Source organism: Natrix helvetica (genome assembly GCF_964273705.1).
Source record: "Natrix helvetica genome assembly, chromosome: 11".
Classification (NCBI taxonomy): Eukaryota; Metazoa; Chordata; class Lepidosauria; order Squamata; family Natricidae; genus Natrix; species Natrix helvetica.
The window spans coordinates 21,570,308-21,587,719 of NC_138562.1; the positions used below are offsets into that span (position 1 = coordinate 21,570,308).

A 17,412-nucleotide genomic window follows, 5' to 3' on the forward strand; every position below is an offset into this window, starting at 1 on the left:
CTTCTCAACTCTGAAGGCTGCTGCCTTGTTCCCTATGACTTACAGTGCCAGTGAAAGGCCAAGGGCTGGTAGTCTTGGCAGCTGCTGCAGAGGTCGCAGAGGTGGACTTTCTCCTCCAGAACCTGCAGCCCAGATCCAACTTATACCTTGTGAGCGTGAGGACTGCTCATAAGTCACTTATTTCTGCTCAAGTGTTGGTTCTTCATCTTCTTGGCTGTGGATTCAGAAAGCTCTCTGCTCACTTTGGCAAGTTAAAAGCCAGATTCTTTGGTGACTGGCGGAAAGCAAAGCTTTACAAGCAAACTAATTTCATTTTTAGGGCATCAACTTTTCCAAGCTACCTAAAAAAACGGAAGGAAGGTAAGATAAATGAACACGGAAGGTTTGTAAAGCAAGGTTAATTATCTCTTGTCCTGCAGTAAGGGAGTCTTTTATGTTTCCCGTAATTAATGTACATCAACTTTTTTAACAGCTGGGTTTATCCAAAGCTAAATATGATAAGGAAAATGCTTTAACTCTTTTAAAGTGCTACATAAAATAGAGGCATCTTCTTCATTATCTCTTTAGTGGCCTCTGCAATAATCTGAAGAATATTCAGTGAATAGTTGTTTCGTCCTCCTCCTCCTCTTCTCATTCTTCTTCTTCTTTTCTTCTTGTTCCCCTCCTCCTCCCCCCCCCTGCTGTCAAGAACTCAAGCTGCAATCTCAAGCTGTCACATAACTCCATATAGGGGAAAAATCACTTTAGATTATTTCCCAAAGCTAAATCAAGATACTATACTTCATGGTCTAATGATCTGATTGATCCGGTTGGCCCTCCAGCTCGTAATTTTTGAAAGGGAGAAACCAACAATAATTAAATTCCGAGAGGGGAGGAATAAAATGGGCAGGCTATCTCAAGCAAACCCCTGGAGACCCACTCTTCTATTTATTTATTTTTAAAGTCATCTTTGGACGCAGCAGGAAATTTGACGTTTGGCTTCCTTCCAGTTCTTGGATCCCCAAACTGCTGTGTTATTGAGGGTCCTATCCAGTGGTGAAATGCACAATTTTTTTACTACCGGTTCTGTGGGCGTGGCTTGGTGAGCGTGACAGGGGAAGGATACCGCAAAATCCCCCTTCCCTCTCCACTCTGGGGCCAGCCAGAGGTGGCATTGCCCGGTTCTCCGAACTACTCAAAAGTTCCGCTATCGGTTCTCCAGAACCTGTCAGAACCAGCTGGATTTCACCCCTGGTCCTATCGCTATAGATGCTAATGTAGAGTTTGTGTGTGTGTGTGAAGACGTCTTCAAAACAGACACTCATGTTGTTCGTGCCTCTATTTTCTCTCCGTTTCCAAACTGTTTTGGTTGGGGGCTGTTCTACAGAAGCATCCGTAGTTGGGTAGAGTCTGTTTAGATCCCTCGGGCTGCATTGTTGTGCTTGGATTAGAAAGTATGCGGATTATTTCAAACACTCTGCCTGTTTAGGAATGTTGGATTGTGGATTTCTCTCCCTATGAACTTCGTTCCCTTTGTTAGCTATGCCAGGCCAGTTTTGGGCCACGTTTCCCTACAAGCCTTCAATTGTTTGGATGAGAAATTTTAATTTCTGCAGGAAAACGAGGGGGTGGTATGTCCTCTAAGAGCCAACAGCATTCTACCCTGGTGGAAAAGTTCTTTTCCTAAAAGGATGCTACAGAGAACAGTTACAGATTTACAGAGTTGGAAGGGATCTTGTGGGTCATCCAGTCCAACCCCCACACAAGCAGGATACTCTTCACCATTTCTGACCGATGGCAGTTCAGTCTCTTCTTGAAAGCTTCCAAACTTCCGAAGGCAACTTCTGTTCCATGGGTTGATTGTCCTCAGTGTCAGAAAATTTCTCCCTATTTCAGGTTGAATCTCTCCTTGGTCAGTTTCCATGTTCATCAGACAGGAAACGATCATAATTTCTCAATCAACAGATTAAGATCTCTCTGACCATGGGGAATTGTTAGTAGTCCAGAATAGAGGAAAGATCGAACCTGTGATAGATGTGAGAAAATGCTCTCGCGAGTTTGGAAACGGTTTCCACAGCATGCTAAACGGTGGTTAGTGATGGGAAAAGCGTGACACGCCAACATGTAAAGCACACCCTGCCCCATTGTGGCTTGGCAAATGGCTGAAGGCAAGGAGGTTTGGTTTTGGGGCATTGGGGTTGAAGTCAAGGCTAGCTGTGGTTGAGAAGATCTGCTTTGGGAGCGTTTGGGAAGAGATTGCAGCCAGGTTAACCCAAGTTTAACCAAACTTCTTATCTTTGGTGTAGACCTAACTTTGTCTGGCCCAAAACTGGCTGTTTCTGCTGATTTGCCTTTGGAAGTTTGTTCATTTATATTCCATCTTTATTATTTGTATAAATAAGTCAAGGCAGGAAACACACACACCAAATGCCCTTTCCTCCTCCTATTTCCTCTGCAACAGCCCTGCGTCACCCAACCAGCTTTTGGCTCTAAGGCATCACTAGAACTCCCCACCTCCCGGTGATTGGCCCAAAGTCACCCAGCTAGCTTTCATGTCCCAGGACTGGAATTCACAGTCTCCTGGCTTCTATCCTGGGGCCTGAACTACTAGACCAAACCGGCTCTCCCCATTAAGCAAAGATTGGGGGAGGAAGTTCAGCGTTTCCGGCCTGTTTAACGAAACCCTTTTTATCTTGCAATTGCAGGGATCTGTGAAGAGGAAAGTGGCGGATGATGCGTCTCCCGCCTCCGGCGCCATGCCTGACCTCCTCTTCCCAAGCGAGAGCAAGCGGCTTTGTCTGGACGACGTCACTCTTTCCATGGGCCCCGGGACCAATTCTGTTTCATGCCCCGATATGCAGAGCTCTCCGTTTTCCACCAATCACGGGACTCCCGCGATGCCCGGACACGGAATGCTCCTTGAAAACAACCACATGAACGGGAGCGGGATTGGGTCTCCATTTGCTGTCCCTCCTAATGCCGAGGTTGGGCAGAAGGGGCCCCTCGGGGGCCATTACGGCGAGAAAGGGAGCAACATGCACGCCGTGGACCAGGAACTTCAAGATTTGCTGGAAGAGTTGACCAAGATGCCGGATCCTTCTCCCAATGAACTGGACCTGGAGAAGATCTTAGGGAGCAAGCCTGAAGAGCCCATGGGGGGCCTGGCCCACCCACCCTCTTCCAAATCTTCTCCGCAGGCCGCCCCCTTGGACAATCACCTCCCCAGCAAAGATTTCTCTCCTGGATGCAACCCAAGTGGTGGGTCCCCGCAGGTGACGCCTTCTTCTGGATCCGGCTACTCGGTTCCGTCTCAGAACAAGGCTGTGGCGTCGCCCATTTCCTCGGCCACGCCCAACAAGGGACCGGCTCAGGCCCTGCATATGTCCGGGGCCAATTGGCACGCCCAGCAGTTGAAGCACTTAGCCAGCAAGCAAGCGCCAACTTCCAAGGCCCCAACGCCCAACTGGCCCACCATATCTTCTCAGAGCCTTTCGCCTCCTTACCGGCAAGGGTCTTCTCCCCACCACCAGCCCTTCAGCCCCCAAAATGTCATGATCTCCAGCATGACTCCCAACGGTCTTCCGGGAAGCAACATTCAGAGCCCCCAGAACCCTCTGCTCTCCAGCATCACGTCCAGCAGTAACCCACCCGGAGGTCTGTCTCCCCCTTTTGGGCCAGAGAAGCTCTCCAGTCCGGTCCTCAATCAGCAGTCTTTCAGCCCTCCCAGCTCCATCATGCCCAGCCTTTCAGCCAGCAGCATCAAGAGCTCTCCCAATGCGGGGCCTTCGCCCTACAGGCCGGAGAAGCTTTCTAGCCCAGCTTTGCACCAACAACCTTTCAGCCCTCAAAGCACCTTGATCGCCAACCCCCCCCCGACCAGCAACCCCACCAGCATGCCAGGCTCCCTCTACAAAAGCCTGCCGTCCTCCCAGTCCAAGAATCTGAACGTCATCATGACGCAGTCTTCCAACAGCATCCAACCGGGGTTGGGGAGCGAAGGCCCCGTGGCCCAAGACCAGTTTTCCTTCAGCAATACCAAGCCCCTCTCCCACTTCAGTTCAGAGGCCGCCCCTCCCCAGAAGATGCCGCCCATGGCTTCCACCACCGGCCAGCAGTCCCTCATGCACTATCTTCAGCAACAAGCTGCGACCTCGCCACAGTCCCAACAAGTCAACAACAACCAGTTCCTGCAGCAGCAGCTCCGGCAGTTGATGCAGCCGTCTCGGATGCAACAACGGCACGTCCAGCCATCCCCGTTGTCATCGCAGATGCGGCAGGTAAGCCCACAGAAGTGGCTTTCGTCCTTTGTCCACATCCCACAGTCCTTACCTGTTACTGTCTTCTCTCTTTCGTCCTCATCTTCTTTAATGACCCCATAATCCCTCGCGGGGTGGAGTCTGGGCAACTGAATGGAGCTAGCAGAGTAAACACTGGCCGGATGCCCTTCCTGTCGCCAGAGCGGAGTTTTGTTCGGCAGATATATTCTCATCATGCCCAGAGAGAGAAATATCTGCCTCTACCTAGCACCGAACTCACAGCCTCCTGATTGTGGGGTTCCACCTCTAGGCCACCGTACCACTCTTCTCCGATCTCTTTCATAAGCTGAAGCTCCAAGACGTCTGGCAAACTTTGTACATGCACATTGTAAGTTTGAATTTTTTGGCCCTCCTTCCTGCCAACAATCCCGCTTGGCTCTGAGTTCTTTTCGGGAAATATTTACTGGAAGAGCAGGGATTTGCATCTTCTTGGGGTCATCACTGCAATAGATTGAAGAGTTTACTAAGAGCAAATCCCGGCTGGGTTTTTAGCTTTAAAGCCTCGGTTGAATTTCTCTGTGGCCGTTTTTGGATTTTAATTCTGAGGTTGGTCGAATAAGTTGTTTGGGCTGTCTGTCTGGGTCTCTGTGAAAACCTTTTGAGTTCTCTCTCCGTTTGCCTGGGCTTCCTGGGTAAACTTGTGTAGGCTGTATTTACCTAGAAGGAAGACTTCAGTTACTGTCTCATCTTCGTTTGGGAAAAGTGGTTAGCATTAAAAAAAAAAGTATCCTTGTGGTCGGGTCCACGTAGAGGGTTAAATCAAAGCAACCGCGTGGCAGCTTAGTGCTATGGGAATCCAGTTGCTATGGCGGGCAAGGTCCTAGGAAAATATTCAGCCTGGGTTTCCATGAAGGGTGTAGGGTGCCAACCTGCAGGGATCATTGTGAGATTAAAAGCTGGCTGTTGGGCTCACAACAGGGTGGGCACTCATTGACCTGCCAGCTGCAGTTGCAGAAGCCAACTGAAGTAGGAACAAGCAGCTGCTGAGCTGTTTCTGCCCGATGCCGTGATCCTCCTTTCTGTAGGGATCTGATTACACCCTTGACAGTAAAGCAAAGGATCGCCAGAGGCAAGTTTATTCCTGGCAAGCAAATGATTAGAATGGCGAGCCAACTGCTAGGGAGAAGTTTGTGAGAAGGACTTGAGTGTTGGCTTTAGGGCAAATGCCTTCATTGCAATTAAGTAGAACAGAGCTAGTGAAGAGAAGGACCAAGGAAGGACCATGGGAGCAGTCTCCCAACATTTGAGGGGCTGCCCCAGAGAGGAAAGGGGTGTAGCTATTCTCCAAAGCACCCGAAGTCCAGAGAAGGAATAACGGATGGAAACTGAACAAGGAAGAGATTCAACCTGGAAATAAGGAGGGACTTTCTGACAGTGAGAACCATCAACCCATGGAACAGAAGTTGCCTTCAGAAGTTGTGGGAGCTCCATCACTGGAGGCTTTCAAGAAGAGACTGGACTGCCATGGGTCAAAAATTGGGCGGGGGGTTGGACTAGATGACCTACAAGGTCCCTTCCAACTCTTGTGATCTGGAAGGGACCTTGGAGGTCTTCCAGTCCAACCCCCTTCCAACGTTCTGATATGCCCTCCACAGTCATGTGACTGCATTCGTTACATTTCACAACCAGCTCACATTTATGGCCATTTTTGCAGCACGAGGCCGCATTTCATGACGTTTCCACCCAAAACTGGTCTTTATTTCCATTTTTCAGCAAAAACTCCCCATCGCGCACAACCATGTATTGTTTTACAAGCGTGGTAATTCGCTTAACAATCGTTGCAAAAGAAGGTCGTAAAATCCCATACTGTCATGACTTACTGACCACAATGAGCAGGTTCCATTATGGTTGTAAGTCAAGGACCTCCTGCGTTGAGAGAGTAAAATAAACCAGGGATTAACGATTTATTTAACTATCTCTATGAACCCAAAGGTGCTTTTTCAAGAAGCGACAGGACTTTCTGGTTTTTTCTTTGAAGACATTTTGCTTCTCACCCAAGGAGCTTCTTCAGCTCTGAGAGAAGCTGGAGAAGCTTCTGAGAGAAGCTAAAGATGCTTCTCGGATGAGAAGAGAAACCACTTCAAAGAAAAGCCAGAAAGTCCAGTTGCCTCTTGGGGAAAAAACGCACCTTTGGGACAACCACGACCTGGGTGACGGATCATCTCCATAGACATGTCTCCCTGGATGCATTTGTCTGGCTGGGGAATTCTGGAGTTGAAGTCCACACAGGTATTAAAATTGCCAAGGATGGACACCCCTGCTAAAGGGGAAAAGGGGAGTTTCCAGGGTGCTGAAGGCTGGAGAATTTATGGTGCCTTCTGTTGGGAAATAAAGATTCCATTTATTTCCTTTTCTCCATTTCCTCTATTTATCCTGGTGCAGGTGCAGGAGTGTTTTTTTAGAACAATAAAAGCTGGAGTCTATTGTGATGATAAATACGAGCACTGAGAATATTCACATTTTTCAAATCAGTTCAGTAAACTTGCCTGGCTGGTGTTTTTTTCTTTTTACTAGGGAAGACTTATAACGTTAATTATGTCATAAATGACAGGCCTGCTCTGGATTTTATATTGCTGCTTAAGCCATCCCTGAATAACAAGCCAGTAAAGGATCAGTGTGATTTTTTAAAAGTGCTTTAATGACATTTATCACAAAACTGGGCATTTCCAAGGAGGATCCCTAAAGTGAGCTATGGAGAGATAAGTAGATTATCGGCATTCTGGTGGTACTAACAAGTTTTTTCTTCTGATGGTTCTGTTTTCTTGCCAGGGAAGGTTGATTAATCGCAGGGGGAAGAAATCATCTAATTATTCATATGTCCAAATGAGTTTTTACTAATTTTTAAGAAAAAGGAGAGACTTTTTCTTAAGGGAACTTCATAGAGAAAAACCCTGATTTAATCAAGAGAGTCCACCAAAACTATCTTATTTTGCTTCGTTTTCATCAAGTTAAAGGTAAAAGTTCCCCTCGCACATATGTGCTAGTCGTTCCCGACTTTAGGGGGCGGTGCTCATCTCCATTTCAAAGCTAAAGAACCAGCTCTGTCTGAAGACATCTCTGTGGTCATGTGGCCAGCCTGACTCAATGTCGAAGGCACATGGGATGCTGTTACCTTCTCTTGGTTGGTCCCTACTTTCCTACTTGCATTTTTTATGTTCTTTCGAACTGCTAGGTTGGCAGAAGCTGGGACAAGTAACGGGAGCTCACTCCGTTATGCAGTGCTAGGGATTCAAACCACCGACTGCTGACCTTTCTGATCGACAAGCTCAGCATCTTAGCCACTGAGTTAAGCAGGGTTAAAGCTGGTTATTTACCCAGTTGGGCGATGAGCAGGGAAGCTCAACTGGGGTTTTTTATTATTGGCAAGGAACCGGTAGGGATGTGCCCACAAAATGATGAAGAGTCAAGTTTGGGTTGAAAAGAGGCTTCACCTGTACCTTAAAAACACCCTGAAAATTCCTGGGATATGAATTCATTCGCTTAACTAGCAAGGAATTTCTTTAGATGTTGTATCAAATGTCTTCACGGCTGGGTTTTTAACTTAACTGCTGTCATTTTTTATAAAGTCTTTGAAACCGATCAAAGAAATTTCTCCAACGTGGATACTTTACGAAATGCATTGAAGTAGAGATGCGATGCTCTTTGGGCAGAAAGGCAGACTATAGAAGTAAGATAAATAACTTCTTACAGCTTTGAGACATTCTGGAGGCTCAAAAGCCATTCTTTGCAATCAGGGGCTACCATCAAAGGGCACAGAATGCAGCCACCTCACCACAACCAGCCTGTCGCGGGACCATTGAGCAGTTCAATTTTAATGATTTCAAATAAATAAAAATCAGTTTAATGTTTGTCATGCACCTTTCATTCTGTTCCCCCTTTTGCATCCTTTCTTTAGTGGTTCTAATCCGCTATTTCTTTGATATTAGTGCAACTCCTGTTCAGTGATGAAATTCAATTTTTTCTACTACCGGTTCTGTGGGCGTGGTTTGGTTGGCGTGGCAAAGGGAAGGATACTGCAAATGCCCCATTTCCTCCCGATCAGCTGGGACTCGGGAGGCAGAGAATAGATGAGGGCGGGGCCAGCCAGAGGTGGCATTTGCCAGTTCCTTGAACTACTCAAAATTTCCGTTACCGGTTCTCCAGAACCTGCTGAATTTCACCCCTGGGAGTGTCCATAAGTCAAAAACATTGGGATGAGGGCCACAATGCTTTGCACATCCCTCTAATCTACTTTGATGCCAAAATGTCACCCTGGCATTTTTGTTTGAGAAGTTAGAAGGGTTTATTGTAGCCATTGAAAGGATCTCTTGCAAGGGGTATTGGGGGTGGCTGCTGGCATGAAGAGGGACTGATCTAAAGCATCACAGGTGATTTTGAGATGCTTGAATGGAGAGACATCTTTCATTACAGACCGTAAATCTCAACGATAACAAGAATCCTGAGAATGTTTTGAGTTCCCATGTACTGGGTCACTTCAGTGGATCAAAAACTCCAGAGGGGAAAACAATGGCATAATACAGGATACGAGGAGCAGAAAAATAAGGAAGAACATGCTTCTTAGAGTCCTAAAATCCCTTGCAAGGTGAACCAAAGGCTGTGAGTTTGCAGAAGCTCAGAATAAACAGAGTTGGAAGAGACCTTGGAGGTCTTCTAGTCCAACCCCCTGATCAAGCAAGAAATCCTATTCCATTCCAGACAAACAGTTGTCCAATTTCTTCTTAAACCCTCCACTGATGGAGCACCTACAACTTCTGGAGGCAAGACAATTGTGCTGATCCATTGTTCTCCCCTGTCGGGAACTTTCTCCTTAATTCTAAGGTTGCTTCTCTCCTTGGATGAGTTCTCTCTTACGAGCTCTCTAGTTTGGTCCCATTCCACGTCTTAGACTAACACGATGAGGCTCACGGGTGTACATTCTGGATTGGTGGAGTCACTCAAAGCAAGAATGTGGTTTAGTAATGTCCACTTACAGGTTGGACTCCCTCATTACGAGCAAGGAATTCATCACCAACAATGAATCAGTCCCTTGACAAAAGAAGTGTCAAGTGCTCTGGATGACTCAAGAGGCCGTTGCCTTTTCATCTCTTGCCGTCCTTTGCCATGTGAGATCCCCCCAAGCCATCAGGAAAAGGTGCAGAATCCTACATTGAAATTTGGAGAAGGAAGAGAAGAGCAATGATTCAGCTTCTCCTGGAGTCCGTTGCTTTCTTCGGAAAGTTTCCCACATTGAAACATAAAATGAATATTCCGAGTGCTCCATCAATTTCTAGCATTCACTCTCACCCAGAGGTAGCAACGGATATCATGCTCCTTCTATTGCCATACACTTTCCCAGTATTAAATAAATCAGAAGCACATTGTTGCATAGGCCCATCTTCCTCTGTTATTCTCACCTGCTGCGTTGTATGTATGTCTCCTTCCTTCCATAGCTTCTTGTTCTCAAAACAGAGAGGCAATGGGTAATTTCGGGGTACTTTTTCCCACGTTTCTGTGGTTCTCCACCAACTTTCCAACCTAGATTTCCCAATTTTGTATACGGGACACTGATGTGGTGGCTCAGTGGCTATGACGCTGGGCTTGTCAATCAGAAGGGCGGCAGTTCAGCGGTTCGAATCCCTAGCGCCACATAATGGAGTGAACTCCTGTGATTTGTCCCAGCTTCTGCCAACCTAGCAGTTCGAAATCACGTAAAAATGCAAGTAGAAAAATAGGAACCACCTTTGGTGGGAAGGGAACAGCGCTTCCGTGAGCCTTCAGCGTTTAGTCATGCTGACCACATGACCCCAGAGACGTCTTTGGACAGCACTGGCTCTTTGGCTTTGAAACGGAGATAAGGGTCGTAGTCTGTCAGAACCAGAAAGGATCAGGTCAAGATGGAGAAATTGGCCTTCGTGGACGTTGAATGAATGCTGAATGAGGAGAAAGGATTCATTATCCAGACCTTCTTTTGATCCATGATCAGAATAACTCAGGACATACTTCCCTCGTGGTCTTTTCTGACAGAGCAGAAGAGAGTTAACTTCAGTGAGTTTTAGAATAACAGTATAACAGAGTTGGAAGGGAGGTCTTCTAGTCCAACCCCCCTGTTCAAGCAGGAAACCCTAGGCCATTTCAGACAAATGGTTATCCAATCTCTTCTCAAAAACCTCCGGTGATGGGAGCACCAACAATTTCTGGAGATAAATCGTTCCACTGGTTAATTGTTCTCACTGTCAGGAAATTTATCCTTAAGTTCTAGGTTGCTCTCTCCTTGATCAGTTTCCACCCGTTGCTTCTTGTCCTGCCCTCAGGTGCCCTGGAGGATAGCTTGACTCCCTCTTCTTTGGAGCAGCCCCTGAGATACTGGAAGATACTGCTATCATGTCCCCCCTGGTCCTTCTTTTCATTAGACTAGACATACGCAATCCCCACAACCGTTCTTTGTAAGTTTTGGCCTCCAGCCCCCTGATCATCTTCATTGCTCTTTTCTACATGCTTTCCAGAGTCTCCATGTCTTTCTCTTTTGCACAGGCATTTTGCAAATGCAAGTCAGATTCCTCCTTTGTTTCTCTCCCACTCAAGTCTTCTTCATCCTGGAGTGTGGCAACTATTTACAGAGAGAGAGGAAAGAATATGGACAATAGCCAGGAAGAAGAAAGAACAATTGGCAGAAAGTGGGATTTTTCTAGCAGGTCCAGGAACGCCTGAGAGGGCAGCCGCCGCTGGAGGGTGGACCATGGGGGAGAGACGTGGGTTGCAACGGGGCTGGTGCGTGCTTTCCGTGTCTTTTATTTTAGAGACGGCAAGGTTGCATTCCAAAAACTAACCCTTCTTGGACCAGCCTGTGTTTTCATCCCAACCCCTCCCATCTTAGATCTGACTGCAGCCTAGCCAGACAGTTCATCAAAAAGGCCTCTTCCCTGGGACAACGGGGAGATCGGGTCTGGTCTAATCTCTTTTTATCTGAAGCTCATATCAATTGAGGCGGGGGGGGTGGTGTTTCAAGCTGTAGGAAACCCGGGCTCCATTCTGTTGAGGGGGAAGGTATTCGAAAGGCCTATGGTGATCGAAGAAGAGAAAATAGTTTGCAAAGAAGAACCTACGAGGAGAAGTGGGACTTGCATTTGCATACAAATACGAATGAATCTTGTCTTTTTATGTATACTGAGAGCACATACACCAAAGACAAATTCCTTGTGCGTCCAATCACATTTGGCCAATAAAGAATTCTATTCTATTCTATTCTCTTTCTCTTCTTTTCTTTTCTAGTTTGTCAAACATGGACAAGATAGCAGGTATAAGTATAAACATGGACATGAACAAAGGAAATGAGTACAAATAAACGGGAACAGTAGGACAGGGGCGGAAGGGCAGCTGCTGTGCTTATGCAGGCCCCCTTTACGGACCTCTTAGGAATGGGGTGGGGTCCACGGTGGACAGTTTGAGGTTGAAGCTGTGGGGCTTTGAGGATGTAACAACGGAGTCAGGTAGAGCATTCCAGGCGTTGGACCCTCGGTTGCTGAAGTCGTAATTCCTGCAGTCGAGTTTGCAGCGGTTTACCTTCAGTTTGTATCTGTTGTTTGCCCGTGTATTATTGTGGTTGAAGCTGAAGTAATTGTTGACAGGTAGGGCATTGTAACAGACAAGTTTGTGTACTATGCGTAGGTCAGACCGTAGGGGGCGTAGTTCCAGATTCTCCAAGGCCAAAATTTTGAGCCTGGTGGCGTAAGGGATCCTGTTGTGAGCAGAGGAGTGGAGGATTCTTCTCGTGAAATATCTCTGGACTGGCTTGATTGTATTAATATCTGATGTACAGTGTGGATTCCAGGCAGACTTGCTAGACAGCTACTCTGAACCCTGGAATGTTAATAAGGGCCAACCAGCAGCATCTCTTCTGCCGTAGGACCTGTTGTTGTCTATGCCTCCTTCTCTTTGAATCCATTTGCATTCTTTCCATTTTATTTTATTTATTTATTTTAGGGAAAGGGAAGCTCGGAAAGTACCATCTTCAAACAAAGCCTCTGTTTCCAAGAATACCTCTGGCTCGAACGGAGGGCCCCACCGGCATTCTTAGAAAATCAAATTGGAAGGTGGGTTGGAAACCAAGGTTTAGCTTGGAAGGATGCCCCCGGGGAGGGAGAGAAAGGTGGAAGAGGGGAAAGAAAGAGAAGCAGAGATGAAAGGCAGCTTCTTGGAGACCCAGAGCAAGTGGAGAGGAGCAGACTCACCGCTATTGCTCTTCTTCTAGGAAATTGGTATTTTGAGATAGGCCAGGCTTGTAACGTAAGGATGTTGTCCTTAACATGCCCTCAACATTTTCAGAAGAAGCGGTGACATAGTGTGTTGATGAATTCAAAAATTCTTCTTGAATGTAGACTGTGAACACGAGTCCCTCCGCAGTCTAGAATGCTGGTTGCAAGTCCTTTTTCTGTCCACATTCCACTAGGCTGATTTCATTGTGTAACAAACAAGTAGAGGTTGTGTTGAGGCCTTAAATTGTTGCTCATGCCTTCGCTGGTCAATGAGATTCGACATGTCTTTAAGTTGCTTCTCTGGGTTAATTTTTTGTTCACCAGGCTGGGGAATTCTGGGAATTGAAGTCCCCAAGTCTTAAAATTGCCAAGTTTGGAGAGAGCCCTCTTCGAAAGTCTAGGCAGAGAGATGGAAGGAACCGGGTGTGCTTTGCCTTCAAAAAAAGACAACTGCAGGGGAGGATATGAGACCTGCTCTTCAAATACCCCAAAGGAGGCAAAGACCAATTTCCTTTTCACCCCACATATGCAGGGAAACATTTCAAGAAAGCACGTTCTGATTGAATCCTTCCCGAGTGCAAGAGCAAGTCAGCAATGGAACTTCTCTAGATATTCCCAGGCAAAAGCTGGATGGTCCTTTGTTGAGTGGCCTTTGCTCTGGATTGCTGAACTAAGCACGGGATCTGGTAGCTTAAACAGCACCTTCCTTCCTTCCTTCCTTCCTTCCTTCCTTCCTTCCTTCCTTCCTTCCTTCCTTCTTCTTTACTTCCTCTGTTCCTGCTTCAGGAGTTCTGGATCTCGCTCTTCTGGCAGCCTCAGCCATTCTCAGCTGAGGTGGCTGTAGGGTTTCTTTGAGGTTGTTTCCAGGGGGCCTTTTATACTTATGTAACTTCTACAGGGTTTGGTCTTTTTTAAGCAACATGTGATAGAAGCTCTGACTTTTTCTTGTCCCCCAAAGGAGGCCGTGACTCTTTACCAAGTCCAAGATATTTTGCCCCCAAGATGGCGCCACCCCTCAACCGAGCAAGATGGCGCCCTCTTAAGTTCCTCCTCTGGAATACAAAGGAGAGAACAGCTTCTCCTCCTGCATCTGGGGCAGCTGGCAACAGGGACAACTGTCAAACAAACACACACACTCTCCTGACACTTGTTCTGAGCGAGGCTTCCCAAGAGCACGAAGCAACTCCTTGTTCCGACAAAAACCCCTTTGATTAATTGACTGTGAGTTCTGCTGATTCACCTCCAGCAAAATCTTTCAAGGGAGGATTTACAGTCACAGACCTCATCTGGCTTGGAGAGCTGCCAGGCCGATCTCTGCAGAACTTGGCAAGGAGCCTCGGAGAGTCACCAACCAATTAAGCGAATTCATTGTCTCCTGCAAACTCCACTCCCCTTTTGCTCCTCTTTTATTTCCTCTGGGAGGGGCCACTCAACGTCCCCCGGTGGCCTTCCTCCCAAGTCGACCCCTGTTCTTTAGCTGTTCCCTTCGTCTGGCAACTCTGCACATGCGTACACTAGGAACAGGCTCCAGCTGTTCTTCTGCCCCACTGATGTCTGACTCCGAAGGCAGCACATAAGTATCAGATGGCCTTTGTCTCCTCTCTGCCTCCGACACAGAGCCCTCCTCAGAGCCTTCCCCAGACTCCAAAACTGGCCCATCTTCCTCCCCAAACTCCTCACTCTACAGAAGCTCTGCCGGCGGGGCCACAACAACACTCTTCTGACTCTCTACAATGCACACAACACCCTCCCTCCATCCCCCCCTCCACACAGGCCCCCACTGTCTGCAGCAGCTGCCTTATCCGCCTTAATGCCAGGCAAGTTCTGGCGATGAAACTCCCAACTCCGCTCTTGCCTGGAGGCGCTGATGGGATGGGACTGAAGTGGGCTTACCAAGTTGAGGTTCAACCTAGACAAGAAGAAAGTCGGTAATTACAGGGTCAGGAATGCTGCCTCTATCAAGGCAGGTTAACAAGTGGTGCCTCCTGCTAAACCTGGGGGGGTTGTTGGGGGGGGGCTCTAAGCAACCAGGGAAGAAACTCGCAGGGCCGTGACCCCAGGTGTCGTGGCAGCTCTTGTGGGTTCTTCTTTGGATGGGATTTTGGGATTTTCCTTTCCAAGAAAGCGCTTAGAAAGGCAAAGGTTTCCCTCGCACATCTGTGCTAGTTGTTCCCGACTCTAGGGGGCGGTGCTCATATCCTTTTCAAAGCCAAAGGGCCAGCGCTGTCCAAAGAGGTCTCCGTGGTCATGTGGCCGGCATGACTAAATGCCAAAGGCGCATAGAACATTGTTACCTCCCACCAAAGGTGGTTCCTATTTTTCTACTTGCATTTTTTACGTGCTTTCGAACTGCTAGGTTGGCAGAAGCTGGGACAAGTCACGGGAGCTCACTCTGTTACGCGGCACTAAGGATTCGAACCACGGAACTGCCGACTTTTCTGATCGACAAGCTCAGCGTCTTAGCCACTGAGCCACCACATCCCTTAAGAAAGCACCCCCAAAAAAACTTGTGCTCCTTTTCTAATGCTGATTAACCAGATGTCCTCCTGTTTTTTCCTTCCATCATAAATTGAGGGAGAGGTTTCTCCCCCCCTCCCCCTCCCCCGACAGTCATGTGCTTTGCTGAACGGGGCACCCTCCTTCACACGTCTCTTGCCACGCTGCCATTAGTTATCATTCCCCTGGCAGGATTCCCTCCGCCCCAAAGCAGCAACAACAACAACAACAAAAGTTAACAACTGTCCTGATTACGGCGTTTATTGTACCAAGCATGCATGCGTTGGATTGCTGCAGCCTTGGATCAGGAATCCAATCCCGGGAAGCAGGAGCTGGGTTTAAGATCAGGGCTCCATTTCCGAGTTGTGCAATGATGGAGTGGAAAAACAAAAATAATCAAAATCAGGAGAAGGTGTGTGTGTGTGTGTGTGTGTGTGTGTGTGTTACAGTTTTGTTTCTTGCAGCCTTAGTTGGGTATGGTGTGGAGAACACATTGCAAGCTAATATATATATATATATTTTAAAAACCAAATAACATGCTAGGATGTTCTATTTTCCAGGGTAGCTTCTTGAAATAACTTTCTGAGGAAAGTGAGCGGAGTTTCTCTCTGTCTGTTTCTCTCTCTTTGTCTGGGCATTTTGGAGAAATGTTTGTGTGTGGGTGGGGGGGAAACAAAGCCGCATTTGTGTGCAGGAACTGACATTGTTTCTCTGAATGGGGAGCAAAGACTGAACTCCCGTCACTGAGTTCCTTCTACATCTGCAGCTCTGGACAGAGATGATTCACAGTTTGACTGCTAATACGAGGGGGGAGCGGAGCCCCCGTGAATAAACAGCCCTGTTCGGTCTTGGGGGAAAGAAAGAAAGAAAGAAAGAAAGAAAGAAAGAAAGAAAGAAAGAAAGAAAGAAAGAAAGAAAGAAAGAAAGAAAGAAAGAAAGAAAGAAAGAAAGAAGAAAGAAAGAGAGAAAGAAAGAAAGAAAAAGAAAGAAAGAAAAGACAAGCACTCTGCTTAAGCACGTGTTGCTCACTCTGCAGTTTAGCCGAGGCTAAAATCGAGAGCATGAAATAAAATCACCACGTTTGAACCTCTCTTTGTGTTACACCTCCAGCATTTTTTCTTAAATAATGTCCAGTCGGGAGGAAGATTAATGAACCGGTTCTTTGGAGTTAAACTTTGCTGCAAAATACAGTATAAAACACTTCTTCCTCTTTTTGATGTCCTTCCAAGCAATGTTCATTTCCCTCCGCTTCTTCCCCAGTAAATGGGAAGGGAGGGAAATGAGGGATAGAATCAAGACCACGTGAAGTGTGAACTGGGTAGGTCTAGTTTAATGGAGAGAAGGACCAGGGGAGACTTGATAGCAGTCTTCCAATATCTCAGGGGCTGCCTCAAAGAAGGGGGGGGGGGTTCCACCTATTCCCCAAAGCACCAGAAAGCAGGACAAGAAGCAACGGATGGAAACTAATCAAGGAGAGAAGCAACTTAGAACTAAGGAGAAATTTCCTGACAGTTAGTGGTGAAGTGGTGAAGGGTTTCCTGCCTAAGCGGGGGGTTGGACTAGGTGACCTCCAAGGTCCCTTCCAATTCTGTTATTCTATTCTAAATAAACAAACAACCACATTTTCTGTATTCCTTCCAGTCTGCAAATGCTTTTGGGTGGCTGAGGGAGGATAATTGCATATTAATGGAGAGTTGGTCTCCTTGTTTTCCCCCAAGAGGGATCTCCCCGCATCGGTTAACTCATGCTAACTCAGAAATGTTGTTGTTGTTAGTTGTGAAGTCGTGTTCGACTCATTGCGACCCCAAGGACAATGTTCCTCCATTCCTTCCTGTCCTCTACCATCCTCTGGAGTCCATTGAAGCTCACGCCGACTGCTTTAGTGACTCCATCCAGCCCCCTCCTTCTCTGCCATCCCTTCTTCTTCTTTTGCCCTCCATCCTTCCCAGCATGAGGCTCTTCTCCAGGGAGTCCTTCTTCCTTCTCCTTAGGTGGCCAAAGTCTTTGAGTCTCCTCTTCAGGATCTGGCCTTCTAAAGAGCAGCCAGGGTTGATCTCCTCCAGGACTGACCGGTTGGATGGCCTTGTAGTCCAAGGGACTCAATGCAGGAGTCTTCTTCTCCAGCACCAGAGTTCAACGGCCTCCATTCAACTCAGAAATAGCTATGATCAAAGCAGAAGAGATCTCTAACTTGGCAATTGCATTCATTCATTAGAATTTCCCTCAAGCTCATTTAGAGCCCGAATTCAACCTTTTCTGCTTATTTTTCTCCTTTGGCATTTTGGCAAACTGGGGCTATCGAATCAGAAGATAGAAAGCTACATCAGAGATAATCTTCTGCAGATTTTTACTTCCAAAGTCTGCGATGAACAGGTATATCTGCCAGGGAA

General features: G+C 47.1%; 1 protein-coding gene across 2 annotated transcripts in view; it reads left to right on the plus strand.

Annotated features, from left to right (window-relative positions):
* Positions 1-342: 342 nt before the first annotated feature.
* The window catches only part of MAMLD1 (mastermind like domain containing 1), a 35,038-nt gene continuing 17,968 nt past the window's right edge, over positions 343-17,412 (plus strand). Inside the window, exons 1-2 of one of the 2 annotated variants that reach the window (XM_081963780.1) lie at positions 343-360; positions 2,685-4,256. In XM_081963780.1, the coding sequence (XP_081819906.1) occupies positions 2,736-4,256 (1,521 nt within the window). In that variant the 5' untranslated portion in view covers positions 343-360; positions 2,685-2,735. The remainder of the gene's footprint in view (positions 361-2,684; positions 4,257-17,412) is intronic. The other variant, XM_081963779.1, reaches the window with a different exon arrangement.